This window comes from Nyctibius grandis, chromosome 16 (genome assembly GCF_013368605.1).
Source record: "Nyctibius grandis isolate bNycGra1 chromosome 16, bNycGra1.pri, whole genome shotgun sequence".
In the NCBI taxonomy this organism is placed as follows: Eukaryota; Metazoa; Chordata; class Aves; order Nyctibiiformes; family Nyctibiidae; genus Nyctibius; species Nyctibius grandis.
Genome location: NC_090673.1, coordinates 172,563 through 190,978, shown reverse-complemented (window position 1 = coordinate 190,978; position 18,416 = coordinate 172,563). Strand labels below are relative to the sequence as shown.

The window sequence follows — 18,416 nt, the reverse complement described above, 5'->3', positions numbered from 1 at the left end:
TAATAAGTAAAGAATAGTCAATGCCTATGAAATTATTGGAGATTCATATTAAATTAATTTTAATTCTTCAGCCATTTTGAGGAAATACAGGGAAAATACCTTTCCGCATAGTGCATTTGACTTTGATGTGGATATTGGAGTTGTGAGCATCAGTATTCACAAGTAGATACCAAATCTAACTTTAAAGTTATTTTTATAGTTTATTCTCAAAAGGAATCTCTCTGCTTTGGAAAGAAAGCTCATACATGTTTAATTGGGATGTCTGAAGATGTTTAAACGGCTCTGGATTTCATAGCCATTGAAGACCTTTAGTAACTAGGAGATTGGAAAGACAACTTCTAAATGTATTCTGGACAGCATGCCGTCTCTCTCAACTTCCTCGGACCAACTGCACCAGGCTTTTGTTCTCTCGTGTACAAAACTTCAGTCCAGTCTGATGGCCTGGAAGGCAATCCTGCACGTAGCTACCAATTCACGGAGCAAATGTTTTCCCTATAGTGACGCTTGCAGGCTACCTACCCACTGAATGTTGCTTTTAAAGAAGCCATTATTCAGAGAAAGATGCACCTTCCTTTTGCCATGTAGCTTTAAGCACCGAAGGTTACTGGACCACTTCTAAAAGAGTTAAAGCATTTAGCGTGTGGCAAATTTAACCGTATGGAGTTTAGTGGAAATGTTTCTCACTTTCAAGTATCTTCAGGAAGCCCACAAAGCCCCATTTAATTGCCTTGGAAGAACACGCCACTGCCACTGAAGGTGACTCCAGCACCAGCGCTCGTGCGGTTTGGGGGTTTTGAGATGTTCTTTGATGTATCGCGGAAGATGCGTTCGGGCCCGTGCTGCAGCAGGTGCGGAGCGCACCAAGGGCAGCGGATCTCTCGCCTCCGCACGCAGACGTGGCCGCGTCTCCTCGGGGAGCGCTGGAACCCGCCGCTCGGCGGCAGGACCGAGGGCGGGAGGGAGCACAGGCCCGCTGGCCTGCCCGGGAAGCCCGGGCTGAGGGCCGCCCCGGCGCCCTGGCCCCACGGCCCGCCTCGTCCCGGGGAGCCGCCGGCCTTGCCGCCGCACCGACCCACCGGCCGCACCGCTCCGTGCAGCGCCCCCGGGCCCGCCAGGGCGAAGGCGGCAGCGAGGCCAAGGACGGCGCCGCGCACCTGCGGGCCGCGGCGGCTCCTGCGCAGTGGCCGCACGCCCGCACGCTCCCGCCCCGCCGCGCGCCGATTGGTGGGCGCTGCCATGCGCAGCTGCGGTTGGCCGGCGGGCCCGTCAGTCCGACGCGCCCCGTCCCCTCCCCTCGATCCCCCTTGGCCGGCCTGGGCCTCGTCCTCGGCGGCCGCGGCGGGCGGGGGGCTCGGTCCGGCGGGCGGGGGCCGCCTGCGGCGCTGAGGGCGCCCCCCTGCCCGGTGCCGGCGGGATCCCCGCGCCGGGAGGGCTCGTGGGCGACGCTGGGGGCAGCCGTCCGCGGACAGGTGAGACGTGGACGAGCCCCGCGTGCCGGGCGGGACAGGTGGGGCCCGGCCGCCCCCCCCCGGCCCTCGCCCTGCCCCGCCCCTCCGGGCTGCGGGCCCGGCCGCCGCAGCCTCCCGCCCGCCTGCCCGCCGCCGTCCCCGCTTCGGGCGTGTGCTGCGGACGGAGCTCTGCGGCGACGGGCCCGGCCCGAGCCCACCCTCCGGGGGCGCGCCGCTTGCGGCAGGCTCGCGGCTCCCGGCGCTCCGGAGGGGCGGCGAGCGCGGCGCGGGGCGCAGCCCGTCTCTGTCGGCGGCGGCGGCGCGGCCTCGGCGCTGCCCGCGGGCAGGTGTGCGGGCGGGGTCCGCGCCGCTCCGCGAGGCCCCTCCCTGTGGGCGCCGTTCGGGGCTCGGGCTCCGGCTGGGGGCAGGCGGCGGCTGCCTGCGCTGCGAGCGCCCGCCTGGCCGCCGCGCGGCCTTCCGCGGCGGGGCCCCTCGGCGCGGCCCGTCGGAGCGGCTCCCGGCCCGCCGCCTCAGCCGCGCGGGCTCTGGTGTCGGGGCCAGCAGCCCCGCGGGCGCCGGTGCCGTCGCCGCTGCGGCGCGCGGCCCCGCCGGCCGTTCGCCCTGCGCGCCTCGAGCGCGGAGCAGCTCCTCCTGCGGGTGTTTCACCGGCCGGTTGGTTTCCAGGGCCGAAGGGCGTGATGAGACGGGGCGGGTGGGGTCAGGGGGTGCTGTGCGCTTCGGGACTCGGCGGACAATGAGAGCATCTTTCTGAGGGGCGTGTTTGTTGTGGAGGGTGATGGGAGCAGGTGGAAACCGCCTGGGTTTGGCCACATCCTCCGCTGGACTTCTGGAATAAATTTGAAAACTGTTTGCATATCATGTGAATGGTGCTGTGCGGGTGCTGTTAAGGAGCCTTGCTTGGCTGAGATCTGTTTTCAAATCACTTCACATAATTTTTGGTCTGGCTTCAGCAGGTTTCAGTGTGCCCAAGGTTTTGGCAGGTAGTGGAGAAGGAACTGTTGAAATTCAGTTGTAGCATCGCAGCGTGCCTTTTGTCTGTAGTCTGTTGTGCTGAACCCAAGAAAATAGAACATACGTAGTCTCTTGTCTCATTGGTTATTGAAAAACAAAATAAATCTGTGTTGGTCCCTCTTACGATGTGGAGAGATGTTCCTTGCCTTAAGGACCTGATAGTTGAATGCAGCAATCTGTGCCGTGTATGTCCAAGAGATGCTTTTGAAGTCAGATTTGTTTTCATGTTGAACATTCATGCTGTGCCAGTAGTTATCCTTCATGTGTAAGAAAGACGGGAAGAGTGTGCAATAAGGACAGGACTATGGGTGCTTGTTTGTTCATTTTCTGTATGTTGTCCATCCTGCATGGTGTAGCACCAGTTTGAAGAAAAATATTAGAAAACTCTTATTTTAATCAAGTTATTCATTTTTCTGTTTATTTACCTTATTTTAGTAAGGGGGTGACATCTAGAAATCAAGATGGGCAGTAGGTATGAGCTTTGCTTTTTGTTCCGTGTAAACTTTATTTCCAGGCTCTTAGCACATTTTGTAATCAAACTTAACGTGGATATGACAGTACATTTAAAGCGTTACTAATGAGCACTTTAGGTGAAGAGGTCTTCTTCAATGCAGGATTCCAAATATTGATGATTTTTTTTCCAACAAGAGGTGCTTTCCTTCCCTGTTTACTTTTTTCCTGGACTTCTGTTTGCTGCCATCAGGTGGCATGTGTATCTGTTCCTGGTAAATTCTTTCTGTCTGCCTAATTGATGTCTGTCTGCAATACCAAATTACCTTTGACTATTAACAGCATGGGGGAGGTGGAGAAATGGGAAAAGTTAATGCTGCTTAATTGAAAAGTTCAGATACACTGGAGACTGCCAGCACAGAGTTTGCAAAGGCAATTTTTTCAGATGTGTCAAAATTTTACTTGGAAAGTGAGCTTTCAAAGCTGTTGAAAGTTAAAGTAGACAGAATAGAGTGCACACATAGACACACGCACAAAAAGAAAACTTAATTGTCAGGGAGCAAATCTGATTGACAAAGCTGAGATGGGATGTGAACATACATTATGTCTATAATTTTGGTTGAAATACTTTGGGGGATGCATTCATAACTTGTCATTTTGATTCTTTTATGAACTAGCATCACTTGCTCATGCAGGGAGTGCCTGCTCTATGTGTACTCGAGGTTTGGATGAGTTTTGAGTATGTGAAGAGAATACTACTTTTCCAGCAAAAGATAGCTTGCTTTGATGCCAGTAGGAATTACATATATTTAAAGACTCGAAGACATACGTTTTTGTAAGTGGAGGGTTTTTAACAACAGGAGAATAGAGACTGTAGTAGAGGCATAGTAGTAACACCATGTGATCTGCAGTGATTTTTAACTTTATCAAAGCAACATGGGCTTTAATGGGATTTTCATGTCAGTTTCCACATGAAGGTATCTATATTTGAGATTATTTTCTTATTTGGAATATATTTTTCTTAATATTAGCTGTTATAAAAGTTGGTATGAGGCAAAAGAGGAGAAAAGGGAAGGGCTATGTCTAAATATCACCAAAGCGAGTTACCCAAGCAGATTGTCTCAGGTTTGTTGCTGATCATGTTTGGTGGAAGAGCTGTGGCTTAATTTGCTGATACAGAGAAAGAAGAATGACTGTACTTGGCTTTGTATCCATTCTGCTTTGTTTAGTTAAGTCTTGAGGAAAACAAAGTGAGAATGAGTAGCATTTACCATTCATAAAGCACCTTGAAAGACGAGATTAAAACCAATAGGCAAACCCGTATCAGCTTGGATGTTTTGTTGATTGATGGAGTGAGGAAGAGTTACAGGTACATATTTGGAGAATATTTAGTTATGAAATTCCTAATATGTTGCTTTTCCCTCTGTGATGTATTCTTTAGTTCTTTTGAGTTTTGCGATTTGTTGCATACCAATGAAACTAGAATAGGGGAACTGGCCATCAAAGCTGGGAGGGAGAGCTAAGAATAAAAATACCAGAGTCCATGTTCTAGGTAAGGAGTGCACAGTTTGCGAAGAACTGAGTTATATAATAAATGTCACTATAATCCTGTTTCCTGTTGATTTACAGGAATGTCATGGTTTTGAACAACAGATAAACCTGCTGAATAGCCCGCGCTGGACCCAGCAACGGACTGATGGAGGTGTGCAGCAAAATGGGTTGAGTGAGTGCAGAACTACCTTATTCCTCTGTAAGTATGCAGCTGTAATTAAAGTAGCAGTTATTTTCCTGTTTTCACCGTGTTTGATACCAGAGATTACAGAAGTGTCTGGCAGTTCTGTTTAGAGAACCTAGAGTTGTGTTAGAGTTGTTATAGTATTATACAGTAATACAGCAAATATATATATTTCTTTACCTGTGACTGTTTTATTGAGATTCTCCTAAAGCATAACTCTGCTAAACATGTATCTTGTCCTTCTAACCTATGCAAGTCAGCAGACTTGCTTGAAGGGTAGCAGCTTTTCAGGGAGGACTTCTGCTGTCTTGATGTGGATCAAGATGGTATTGGGTTCTTAACTTGTTGGGTTTTATTATTTGTTCTTTGTTAAGGACAAGTATTGCTTTTGTAGTTACTGTTGCTAACCTAGAAATAATTTTCACTTTGTTCCCTTCGGCATTATGCAGCGGTATTTTCTCCCTTTTCTCCTCATTTTATCTAGTAATCTTTCAGTTTCTTAGAATTTGCTAAGACTCCTGCAGAATACCAACTGCATGTAGTCTGGATTAAGATCAAGTGATGTAAGACATCACAGCACAACTCCCCAACTGCCTTATGGGAACGAAGTGGCTACTGAAATAGCAATAGAGTTCTTCACCGCTCCAGGAAAGTAAGACCGGCAGTTCAAGGACATTAATTCTAATGTCTTTATTGTGCTTAAATACTCTCAAAATAATAAGCATCTCTGTGCCTCAGTTTCTACATAATTTGTGATCTTTGTAATCGCTGTAATCCTCTTGGGTTCTCTTGTATTCTTGTGGTCTGTAAGTCTATCAGTTTATTGTTTTATGCTATTTGGCCATGTCCTCATAGCTCTGTATGACTTCTTGTTTTATTTGTTGTACTGTGCCTCACACAAAGACTTTTGTTCCTTGGTCAGTGATGAAGGGTCCTAGGACTATTGTAAATCGACCTCTGCCACCACAGTGCTCAGCATTAGTTCTATGAAAAAATGGGAAGGGGGGGAAAAGGGAATTTGTTTCATCCATTTGTCTTCAAGTAAGGCACACTTCACTTTTGTCGTGCTGCTTTTTTTTTTTTTTTTCTTTTTAAAGATGAGTGCATATTCTTTTCTGAGTTACGATTACATATTAAAACAAAAGATTAAAAAGGTTTTGAAAACAGGCCTGTAGTAAGTTAAGAGTCGCTGCCACCTAGTGGAACGTTGAAAACTTTGAAGTGTTCTAAAACTTGATTAAATATTTGGAGAGGAGAGTCCACAGGTTTTTATGGTTGATACAGAATGAGAGAATCCAAGTGGCAGCAAAGGATACTAGATTTCTCTTTTTGGAGTAGCTTATAGTCATTATTCTTCACTTAAGAAATGCAGCTTCTTTTTTTTTTTCTTCCCCATTTATAGTAGAAAGTGTGAGATATTCCTGCTGACTTCTAACATTTTAATACAAACCCAGCTTATTATTAATGAAACGCTCAGAAGCCACAAAGGCTGTTATGCTTTTGTGGCAAATATTGCAAATACTAGTCCTTACTAGTTCCTCTCTGTCATATATTGTTTATATACTATTTCAAAATATGTTAATGATGTTTAGTGTGACAGGCAGGGTGTCTTCTGATCTTGAGAGTGGTACTAAATATGAAACTTCAGCTAGTTTTGCTGAGAAATTTAAATCAGAATGCCATGTTTGACTAGAAATTACTGCTTTAGTTGAGAGGCATTTTTGTCAGTTTCACAACGAAAATGGAAAGCTTGGTTTGCAGAAGCAGAAAATACATTCCAGATGCCAATAACTTACCATAATGCAGCTTTTGTCTACTTTGGGGAGGAGTATCTGCAGCACTGTGGTGGGGGAGCATCACATCAGTCAAGCTAAAGGAGAGCTTAAGTCGCCTGGCCATTTCCCAGCAAATCCGTGTTTGTATGACAAATTAACAAACTGTTTACTGGTTCCCGCTTTTCTTATGGATGTTTACTGCAGAGGCTGGTGGGACCTGACGGCCGGGTGTTGTTTTTAACCTGCTATTAGGTATAATTCAAACCAGTTGTGTATTCATAAAATCTGAAGAGCTTGGGACCTGGATTCTGAAGTTGGTTCTTAAACTCATCACATCAGCTGCCTCTCTCCTTATGACAGAACTCACTGGAGTGTGCATGCACTAGAGGGGTGGGAGTAGAGGAGTTGAGACAATTTTAGAAAGATAAATCAACTTTGAATCTGGTTTTTGATTAGTTAGACTTGATTGATTGCAACTGTTGGGGGGTGCTGCAAGAATCGGTTTTTCAGCCTGTTTGCTCAGGAATGGTGCATGTTACTGAAGAATATTTATTTACTTCAGTGATTTCGGTTTGTGGTCAGCTACATCAGTGGGGTTAACATGTAGTTAATCCACAGACCCTTAATAATGTTTGTAGTGGTTTTGGTTAAAATCCTGTTTCAATCTGTTGAAGACTGACAGGTCTAGTGATCTGAAATCTGCGACACACTTTGCTGGTTCTACTCAACTTCTGTATTTGTGCTGGTCGTTTAACCATGGCGGGTACAAGTTGCCGCACTAAACTTTGCAGTGCTGTTTCCCTTCAAAAGGTGTGTCATCGTTGGATCTTGTCACAGCCCAATATAGGGATTTATGTACTAAATAATAAATATTATTCCCATTACACTGCCATTATTATTCATTAACTATATTAAGAAGTTTCTCGGAAAAGAATGTGCATGAAACTACTAAATTGTTCATGGCATGTTTTATCTATAGGTGGTACTGTTGCCTAAAGCATAATGAAATATATTAGGGACTTCCAGTGAAACGCATACTGGAAATACGTAAGACAGTTTTTGCTTAGGAGGATCTTTAGTCATACAAATGTAACGGGTTTTTAACCTTCTATAGCCTAATTGCTTTTTTCTTACTAAACTGTTAGTAGGCTTTTGAATACCTTGGAATTTTTCATATTGTACAAAATGCCCACCAAGGTCCAATGTTGAATTATTTCAAAAGGACTTTGGAAATGAAAAGAGCTTTTTAATATAAAGCATTGTGACTATTTAGACAACTCAGTTGTCCGGTCTCATACGTGCATGTTTGCATGCGTTGTATGTCATGAAGGGGCTCAGAATGGCATACACAAGATTGCTATTTTCTGAAGAAAGTGGTTTTCACGTGGATAATTTCTGCCTTTGCTGGAGGAGATGTGGTCCTTTTCCTCTCCAGTTTGCAGCAGTCATATGTGAGGGGATGAGAAGTGGGGTTTCAGAGGTGATACTTGAAAGGGCAGGAGCACTCAGGAAAGTGAAGATACGAGGTAGTGTTTGTACTAAACTTTTGGGAGGGGATGCTGTCGGTCAGGAATGAAATGGTTTTACAGCCGTGTTGCTCAGTGCTTCTGAGGTTTGTGCGTTAACTTTTCTGTAGGTTAGCAAGTATCCACATAGTACTCAGCAGCTGCTGCTTTGATAAATTTAAAGAAATTCTCCTCTAGAAATCCTTCCAGACTGGCTTGCTCTGTCACTGCGATGGCAAAACAGCTGTAAGTTGCGCAGACTCAGGAGGATTTTGGAAATCTGCCTTTTTTTCTATTTTTAATATTAAAATTATGATACTAAACAAAAGAAACTTAGCAGGGGGGAAAAAAAGGTATATAAATATCTAGATATGGAGAACAAGCAACACATGGTTTTAGATACCTTGGTGCTAATTGCCTTTTTCTCTTTATTTAGCAGTAACACTAAAAGATGGGACTTTTTTCCCTCCTCTTATGAGCCTCTGGGCTGAAGCTGGATGTGATGTAGATGGTGATACAAGTTTCACATCAGTGGCTGAATTGCAAGCACAGGGGCACAAGTATAACCACATTATTGTTTCATCCTGTTTTCATAGTACAGTCCCGTTTTCCTCTTCCAGTATATTATCTGTGCTAATGTATTCTCATTTGTACTTTACGCCCACAGCATCTGAATATGACTTTGTTCATGGTTCATCAAGTAAAGAAGCATTCTAATGGTGAACATCTGGAGGAATAGTTTTGGAATAAAGAAAGAGGAAAATGAGTGCAATGATGAAAAACAAATGAGAATTGAATATGGAGCTCTGTATGGCCTGTTGTAAATGTGTCCTTAGGTTGTGGCAGTTGCCAGTGAAGTGGAATAGTATATTATTGATCTTGCTGGAGGCAGAAAGCAAGATTCTTTCAGTATTCTTCATGCCCTTGTCTTGGTCAATGACTAACCATTCTGATGTTTGATACCAAATTCTGGAAGGCATGTTCTCAGAGAAGCGGCTGAGGACTCCGGGTTTGTCTAGTTTGGAGAAAAGGAGGCTGAGGGGCGACCTCATTGTTCTCTAAAGCTTCCTGAGGAGGGGACATGGAGAGGGAGGTGCTGAGCTCTTCTCTCTGGTAGCCAGGGGCAGGATGTGTGGGAATGGTTCCAACCTTGAGTCAAGGGAGGTTTGGACTAGATATTAGGAAACATTTCTTCACCCAGAGGGTCAAGCACTGGAACAGGCTTCTTAGAAAAGTTGTCTAGAAGCCTGTCAGTGTTTAAGAGGTATTTGGACAATGCCCTTAATATCAGGCTTTAACTTTTGGTCATCCCTGAAGTGGTCACGCGGTTGGACTAAATGATTATTGTAGGTAGGTCCCTTCCAACTAGAACTATTCTGTTCTAAATTTATTAAAACAAAACAAAACAACCCAACCGAACCGGTAACTTATGTTGGTTCCGACCAAGTTTGTCAGTGCCCAGACAGGGCCCTAGTGCTCTGTATTTGTCTTCACTGAACCACTTGTGCAGCTAATTTAAGCTTAAGAAAGAACGGTTATCTTTTGGAAGAATACCGAAGTGTGTTTTCTTAAAAGCGTGCTGTCAGCTGGTAAGGCAGTTAACTCTTGGAGCCCAGAATGGCCGTACCAGGTCTCATCAAAAGCCTGTCTAGCTCAATATTTTTTCCTCCAACGAGAAGATCAAGAAGAACAATGGTCATCAGTGGTTGCTTATGTGGTTATTCTCACAGGGACTTCCTTGGCCAGAGGTAGTATCTGTACTTTAGAGTGTTTTAGTGACTTGCTTGTGATTGGATAACTAGTAATGAGAATGAATTTATTGTCATTGTAACTGGATCACATGCGTATTACTAACAGAAATGTAAAATTTGCATTTCTGCTTTCAGACAATGTCACTTCTGTGCCATAGATGTCAAAATTTAACAAATGCTGGTAAAGTAATGGCTATAGGGATTACTTTTGTGCTCAGTTTTGATGGTGGTGGTTTGTTTTTTGATATTTTTTTTTTTCCAGTTGTTCTTGCACTGTCTTCACTTTTGCTTCAGAGAGAACTACATATCTAAATGGGTTTAAGTTGGCAAAGAACAGACAACCTCTGGTGGTATGTATGTTTGTATCCTGATTTGTCCGCTTCTCTTCTGGTACTTTATGAACGAGATCTACTGAATGTACCTGTGAACCTTCCATACAAAGAGTTCTTTTTGTTTTGGTGTTTTTAACACTGTTTGTGTGATATATCATTTTAATGATTAACCTGAGCAAGTTGAAATAATTTCTAAGAAGCAAAAGCCATGAAAAGAAATCTTATGTCATTTTAGTGACTTTTAACCTTTTATTGCCAACATATTGGACCTTTGATAATGTTCAGATTTTCAAAAATTTCTTTTTAATCTTGCTGGAGTGAAATATTGACAGTATGGGGGAGCAGCTTTTGTATTGGTTATTTTTAATATCTTTCCCTATGTAGTCTGACAGCCTTTTGTTACAGTAGGCTTAGTAGTAGCTCCAGTGTTACTCACTTTACAGAGTGATATCTTTTGTGAATCTTGGAGAAACCTATGCACATAGGAAAAAACAGTGCATTTTTAATGCTTGTGTTATATTTGAAACATTCTGGGGTAAAAAAAAAAATCTATTTTGGTCCTTTTTAGAATGAAAGTATCTAACCTTGCAAGCTTTTTCTGTGTACTGAATGTTGAAGGGCAGAAGTATGTTAGTACTTTTGATTTCAGATATTAAAGCGCTTTTGTCTCTTTTTGGTTTAGTGAGCGTTAAAACTTGGAGTAAAACTGAGCTTGGACAGGATACAAGATCACATATGGGATCTTTCTTTCCCCTTTCAGAGTGTTTCTGAGCCCCCGCACGCTGGAAAGCCTAGTCAGAAAGGCGGAGAAGGACGAGACGAGAATATTTTTGTGGCCTTGATGTAAATGCCACGTTTTAAAGAAATTACATCATGAAAATTACTTTCCACTTCAGTATCTCTAAGGACTATTAAGAGGAGCAACTCCACACCTAGAAATACTTTGCAGTCTGTTAGTGTTCAAATTACGAGTTAAGTTTATCAGAACACAAGATAAAGGAAATTGCTTCTTGACTAGTTTAGTTGAGGAGATTCTGGCATTGTTTGAAACACAGTTCCTGGTTTGTTTCGTGCGTGCCCATGAGATCATGGGGAGAGTTGTTGTTTGTCATGTAAGGCCTTGTAGGGATGACAAATGGGGTAAAGACCTCATCTTTCTCAAGGAAATAAAATAAGAGGTTATTTTTATTCTTAGCTGCTTGCTTTTCCAGCTTTTTCCTGTTTGTGTGATCCGAGTGTTGTGGGAAAGGGTGAGGACGCAAAGGGAGGTGTGGCAGTGTCCCCAGTTGCATATTTGAGCAGCTGCAGACTTTGCTAAAAGAGTACGTGTACAGGAGCCCGTGGCAGTGGTTGCCGTGGGGTGCCTGTCCGGGTCCCTCTGGATGTCATCCCTTCCCTCCAGCGTGTCGACCGCACCGCACAGCTGGGTGTCGTCCCCAGACTTGCTGAGGGCGCACTCAGTCCCACTGTCCACGTCGCCAACAAAGACGTTAAACAGGACCGGTCCCAATACCGACCCCTGAGGAAATGTGTGTGTAATTGTTTTATGAGTACCCTTGCTATAATAATCATGTCAGTTGTTCTTATTTTAGTTGTGCCTATTTATATACAAATTTCATTTTTTTTTTCTGAATGAGATGCAACTTAATTAGATTTGTGGAATTATATATCCACCTCTGTCTCCATGGCACGTATTCTTTAGTGTATAATAATTAACATATATCTAAGAAGATGAAATCTGACTTCTGAATACCAGGGAGATAAATACTTACAAATACTTGATACTTTGTTCAATACTGAGGAATATGCTGTCTCATAATTATTTGTGCTTTATTTCAAGATTGATGGTTCTTTTAGATACAAGTATTACTGTTGTGATCAATGGCTTTGTTAATTCAGCACTGCACTATGGAGTGCGTGTTTTGTTTTGTTTTGTTTTTTTGGAGTAGTTTTTTTGTTTGTTTGTTTTGTTTTCATTAAACACTTTTAATTTCTGGAATGGATTATTTGATCCACGTGGGTAGAGGCAGCTTCTTTGTGGTACCACATACTCAGATTTTCTGCAGTCCAGTCTTTGGTTTCTGGAGGAAGCTGAAGGTATATTACATAGGTGAAGTCCTAAGCCAATTTGGAACTGCATCTGCCTGCTTAATCCAGTTTGGAAGAAGTCTCACTTGAGACAGTGCTGCTGCTGGATTAGCTGAGACCCTTGAGGTTCATCCTTCCAACTAAGAAGAATGATGTTGGCTGGTTCTCTTCTCTGGAAAACTTCTGTTCTTTGGGGCCTGACATAAAATGCTTTCAGGCGCAACCATCTGTGTAGGTATTAGTGGAGGCCTAAGCAGCTACAAATAGGATTTGCTCATTAGAGAGAGACAATGGGACGTAAATCACTGGTTCTGAGACTAATTCAGGTGATGAGCAGGGAAAAGTGAGGAAGTGCCATGTTTTCAGTCAGTTAATAGCTTGGATTTCTTGCTTTAAAATATGTTATGGTAACCTGCAGTTTCTGGATGAATACTGCCTAGCATGGACTATATATAAAACCTAATTCAACAGGACTTGGCATGACTTTAGCGATACTCAGTTATACTCCTTCACACTTGGTACCTGAAAGAGAAAAGAGAATCTAGCTCCTAAGGTCTTCTTGTTTCTGAAGTTCTTTTCTCTGAGAAAGAACAGTGAAATCTCTTGTATTGTTGGGGTTTTAAAATTTTGTTTATTTATTTGCATGAATACATTTGCTTTGTAGGAATTCTGTTTTCATCATGTCTCACTGGTGCTGGATGAGCTGAAAATTCCTGTGTCTTGGGGAGAGCATGTATAAAAGGAATGACCTCATGGCCAATGTGATGGTCACCTCCGCCACTCCAGAGGTACAGTTCCTTGGTTTTTGTTAGTTCCTGTATCAAAATGGACATTTTGGCTTGTTTCAACCTTCACAGAAGCCCTTTCCACTACCAGTCATGTCAGTCCTTTTTCTGACGAATAGTGTAGTGTTTGACAACAGAGTAGTTTTGGAACACTGCATGGTTCTGAGTGTTCACAAGCTTTTTTTAATTGATGTTGATGATGATTACTAATTTAGACTAGTTTTAAATAGCATTTTTGACCTGTAACTCCATAACTTACAGCAGTTGTTTTTTATTAATGAGTTAAGAGCAGTGTACCATACCATCTAAATGGAACCAGTCAGAAATATTCTAGTTGAATGGCCTTCTAAAGCTGGAAATTTCATAGAGCTAAAATTGTATGTCACTATAGCTTTTGCAGAAGAAAGTTGGAAACGTTCATGATCCACGCTAAACTAAACTTTGTAATTCAATGTCTGAAGCTTTTTGCAGTTCATACGTTTTCTTGTGATTTCTTAATATTTTTACACATTTATTTTCTGAATTTGACACGAAATTCATCATTCTGCAGATAAACCTACTATTTTTTTCTTTGTAGGGTAGTAGCAGCTCAGATTCTCTGGAAGGGCGAAGTTCAGATTATGCCAATAAAAGCTACGATGCAGTTGTATTTGATGTGTTGAAAGTAACTCCTGAGGAGTTTGCTGTAAGTAGAAATATTATTTTTTGCATTTAAGCTTGTATAATATTCAGGGCTTGCAGGATATTAAAAAATACATAAAACTTTTTTCTTAAAATCTTTTAAATGAACTTCCAATGTTCTTGAAAACAAATTTCTGATTATACAAAGTGTAACAAAATAAGCATGTCTTGGGATTTAATCATTCAGTACTACCCTCACACAGCATATTTGTTTTTCTGTGTAAAGCCATTTGAATTTTTTCTAGTGTTTTAGAAGACCGTAGCATAGGTTTAAAGATGTTAGTTATACACAGTCTGATTCATTTTTTTGAATTGAAACCACAAATACTAATTTTTTCTGCTGAAACATCAGTTTCTCAGAAAAATCAGTTTCTTAAAAGCAGGAAAGAAGCTTGTAGAGAGGAAACAATTTGCATTCCTTAATGACAAGTTTTCAGTGCTAAACTGAAAGCAGAACTGCAGTTTTGGCAATAGTCCAATACAGTTCTTGTGCTTGACCCCTTGTTTTTAATTTGTGTGTTAACTGGCTAGGGAGCAGGAAGGAATGAGAATGAACGCTGTTGAACCTAGTTCAATGTTTTGTTAATATTCTGGGCATCAAAATGGTATTTCCCTCGTCAGGACATACCCATCAGTGACGGCAAATCTGTGTATGACCCCTGTAAAGCATATTCCAGTCATAAGTAATTAACACATCATAATGCTTTATTGCCTTTCAACTCGGTGAATGTGGAATGTATGCTGCTTTCTGTGTGAAAGGCAAATAACTCCTTCTGCCGTTTGTTATGTCAGTAAAGGGCCCAGACAGTAAGACTCTCAAACACAGGTTTTTCCTCTTAGACTGCTGCAGGTACTGAAAACCTTCCGTTAGTTACAGCTGGTAAATGTGAGAGAACGCGATGACGCGTTGCCACGCAGGACGGTGGAGTTTCTGCTTGTGGTGTGTCAGCCTGGATGGGGCAGGCCAGGCTCCGGAGTGGTCAGGTCTGGTCTGTATGGTTTGTAGTTACTAAAGGGCAGATGTAAATACATGGTTGGTAGCTCTTTGTATGACAGAATTTAAAATTTTATCTTTGTTGCAGAGTCAGATTACGTTGATGGATATGCCAGTATTTAAAGCTATACAGCCCGAGGTAGGTTTTCTTAAACTGCCTGTGTACATCTTTGGAATTCAGTGCCTGAGGAAATGTAGCCATTTAAATAATGCTTTTTCATTCAAAAATGCTCAACTTCTTGCACTGCACTAATATTCTATAGGCTTATAATACACTATAATATTCTTCTAGGCTTATTCCTTGTTAACACTGTGAATCTGTCACGCAGCCCGATTTACTTCGATTTGTCATCTATTGCCAAAAGAGATGACTATGCTTTTCTGCAAGGCTTCCTGTCCTGCTCTGTGTTGAGTGTTTCTTCAGGATAAATCTAGCAAATGTCAACGTTCTCTGCTCTCCCTTCTGCTCCTGTTTTTCAGTTCACATCTGATTTCAGAGTTTGACTTATGCCTCTAGTCATAACCTGTATTTTAGGCTGCATCACCCACTTGGTAAACTTCTTAATTTGTACTGTCGTGTTTAAGATTCAATTCTGAGGGAGTAAATCAGCCCAAACCCTTAAAAGTTAATGTATTAGTGTCCTTTAATTTTTCAACCTTTTAAGAAAGACACAGAAAGAAGCTTGAGGCCTGTTGAGAAAAAGCAATCAAAGTTAACATAGACATTTGAAAATCAGAAATAAGAACATCAAAAACCAAGAATTAAGGTAGTTATCAGAATATGTTAAACTTGTATAAAAGTGATATATTATCTTGGTATTTTGATGAAATTTGCTGCAAAAGGTGCAAGAATTGCATGTTTTCAGCTTTAAGTTCTTTAATATAAGAACATGTCCTTAGATCCATCATGATTTATTGTCGTCTTGTGCCTAGGTGGAATACCATGAATACATAAAGGGGAAGAAACTCCCTGTAGTATTAGCAGAACTGAATTTTTGACAACATCGGAAAGGGCAGTCCAGTTCAGAAGGTTCTTAGCAGAAGCTCAGTCCTTCTATTTGGTCACTAACAAAACAACTTGTTGTATATTACAGTGGTTCAGAGAGATTAGCAGCCTTCTATTTTGAGAATGTATAGGAAGGAAAATAAAAATTCTTCTGGCATATATAAGCTTTTACACTTTTAAATGTTTTTAAGCATTACTGATTTTTAAGGCAATTTTTAAATGTGATTCCTAGGAACTAGCCAGCTGTGGATGGAATAAGAAAGAAAAACATATCCTCGCTCCAAATATTGTTGCCTTTACAAGGAGGTTTAACCAGGTAAATTATTTGATTACTGTGATGAACAGGTGCTGTTTGACAGTTGTCTTTGAGTATAAAGTTAAATAGAACTACTCCTATGAATTAAAACATAAGAATATTTTTCTAAAAGAAGATTAAGATTTTAAAATGACAGTTCCTGTTTTCAGTTTTTTTGTCCACGTTTTCGTGTTGTTCCTCCAGACCATTGGTTCCTAATTATTAGTTCCTAATAATTTTTGCTGATGAGTCATGGTACAACATCAGCAATTCTTTTCCTTCTTTTTCCGTGTTTCACCTGCTCATTCAATTATCTTAGTGTTGCTTCACTTCTCTACCTACTTCTTATATCCAGTGGTAATGCTTTTGGGTAGTTGCACCTATACAGATGAGAATTCATGGAACCATGAAAACCCTGTTTTCTCCCTGGAGCATCATGGAAGTTTACAAATATTTAATCTAATAAAGTCCTTTTTTCGTAAATCAATACAGTTATATGTGTTTACTTTATAGGTCAGTTTTTGGGTTGTACGAGAAATATTAACAGCACAGACCTTAAAAATAAGGGCAGAAATATTGAGCCATTTTGTGAAAATAGCTAAAGTAAGTGCAAATTTCCTGTACTATTATTCAAAATCTTACTTCCTTTTTGTTTGTTTCTGCACTGCTCCTGTGAACTGTTGTTGGGTTATGGAGGGTAACGTTCTTTTTTTAGCATATCTACTGTGTTGTACCGCATGAATAAGATAAAGGTATGATATCTATTGGTTTTACTTGGTTAAGTAAAAATACCCAGTTCAGTGTGACTCGACTTGTACCTTTGCCTAACAAGTTTAAAAGTGGTTTGTCTTGCTGATGGCCAGCTACGTGTTGTCACCACTGAACACGGTTGTCAGCTGTTCAGCAGTTATTTTAATGAGTTTGAGCACTGCATTTTACAAGTGATTCTTAAGTTTATAAAAAGTATATTTATTTTAAAAAATATTTTTCTGCTTCATGACCGGTGGAAAAGTATTCTCTCTTTTCAGATCAATGTGTTTTGAGTAATTGTCAACACAGAGTGAATTTACAGTACGTCGAAGTGAGGAAAATCTGCCCTGTAAAACAGATTACAAAATGAAAAGTTGTATTAATTCTGAAAAAGTCATCAGCATCTTTGGTTGATTAAATTTTTAATTTCCAAATTATACTTGTTTTCAAGAACACTGCATCAAATAATTTTTTCATATTTTCTGTTCCTGAAGGAACAGCCTTAGGAAATAACAAATTCAAATTAAATAGAGTTTGTATTCTCATAACTGAAATGCCTCTTGTTTTGAGGGGTATATTTAGAAAATCTGCAACTTCTAAAGTGGTCTTGAGAACTTTGCACATTGACAGCACTGGATAATATTGTTGCCTGCAGTCATTGATGAAAACTTATTTTATTAATGAAAAAAATTTGTATTTTATTAACGCAACCTTGAGATTAATTATTCCTGCTTCCGTTTTCAGTGTGCTAAAAGTTATTATTCCCTTTTTTCAGAAGCTTCTAGAACTGAATAACCTTCATTCTCTTATGTCTGTGGTGTCAGCACTGCAAAGTGCGCCTATCTTCAGACTGACGAAAACCTGGGCTGTAAGTTATTCCTTGACCATTGTCTTTTCTGTCTTGTTTGAATTCTGAGGTTTTCTGAACTCTTCTGAATTGTTGAGTTGCATGCTCTGGAAGAAGATTCTGTATATTCTTGTTTTTGTGGTAGCGTCGTAGCAGAAGTAGTGATCTGTTACATGTTTTGTGAAAGTAGAGTTTAAATGACTGTCTATTTTTTAAACAATCTTTTTTCCTGTAAGAGTTTCCTGTTTTCCTGTCTGTTCTAGAAGCCACTGATTATATGCTCAAGAGGACTTTAGTTGATAAGTAATCTTAGGAGACCCTCGTATAGAGTGTGTATCAGTCTCCCATTATCCAAATCATCGTGTGTGTCGTTAATACGTTACTTAAAATGAAAGGAAGAAAATAGACCCATTACAAATACAGAAGCATTAATTTTGTGATTATTGTACAATGCTTTTCAGTTTTCATTTATTTTAGAAATTACAAGCATTGATAATTCTGTTTTCAGAATTTGGTCTCTTGAGGGCAGAATTTATCACTTAAATTTATTTTAAGTTTTGCTATTTCTTTAAAGTGGAATACACAATTATAATGTAGTCCTGCTGTATCTAATCTTTAAATATACAAAGGATTAGGTACGTCTCATTCATTTAGTATTCCACCCAACATGGATCTCATTAAATGTTCAGAACTGATAAATAAAGATGGCTATGCTTAACCCTTTTACCTAAATTTATTGTGTCTTTAAAATGCCTGTAACTTTTTTATGGTTTGATTGCTCAGAATTAGGCTATAGTCTGATAAAAATGTAAGTGCCTGCTGCTGTTTTGAGCAGCTTGATGACATTGGAACTTAAATAGGGAAAATCGCTCACATGTGAAACTGTGTCAGTAATTCATTGCACGTAGGCGTGCAGAGGCGTGAGGCTCTTTGTCGGCACGG

General features: G+C 41.1%; 1 protein-coding gene across 5 annotated transcripts in view; it reads left to right on the top strand.

The window, feature by feature from the left end:
* The first annotated feature begins 1,350 nt into the window (after positions 1-1,350).
* Positions 1,351-18,416, top strand: part of RALGPS1 (Ral GEF with PH domain and SH3 binding motif 1) — an 82,307-nt gene continuing 65,241 nt past the window's right edge. For 4 of the 5 annotated variants that reach the window (XM_068413715.1, XM_068413713.1, XM_068413718.1 and 1 more), the window contains exons 1-8: positions 1,351-1,469; positions 4,560-4,680; positions 12,781-12,904; positions 13,479-13,586; positions 14,665-14,715; positions 15,815-15,898; positions 16,391-16,480; positions 17,403-17,495. In XM_068413715.1, coding sequence (XP_068269816.1) covers positions 12,848-12,904; positions 13,479-13,586; positions 14,665-14,715; positions 15,815-15,898; positions 16,391-16,480; positions 17,403-17,495 — 483 coding nt within the window. In that variant the 5' untranslated portion in view covers positions 1,351-1,469; positions 4,560-4,680; positions 12,781-12,847. Of the gene's footprint in view, positions 1,470-4,559; positions 4,681-9,958; positions 10,047-12,780; positions 12,905-13,478; positions 13,587-14,664; positions 14,716-15,814; positions 15,899-16,390; positions 16,481-17,402; positions 17,496-18,416 lie in introns of all 5 variants that reach the window. The other variant, XM_068413714.1, reaches the window with a different exon arrangement.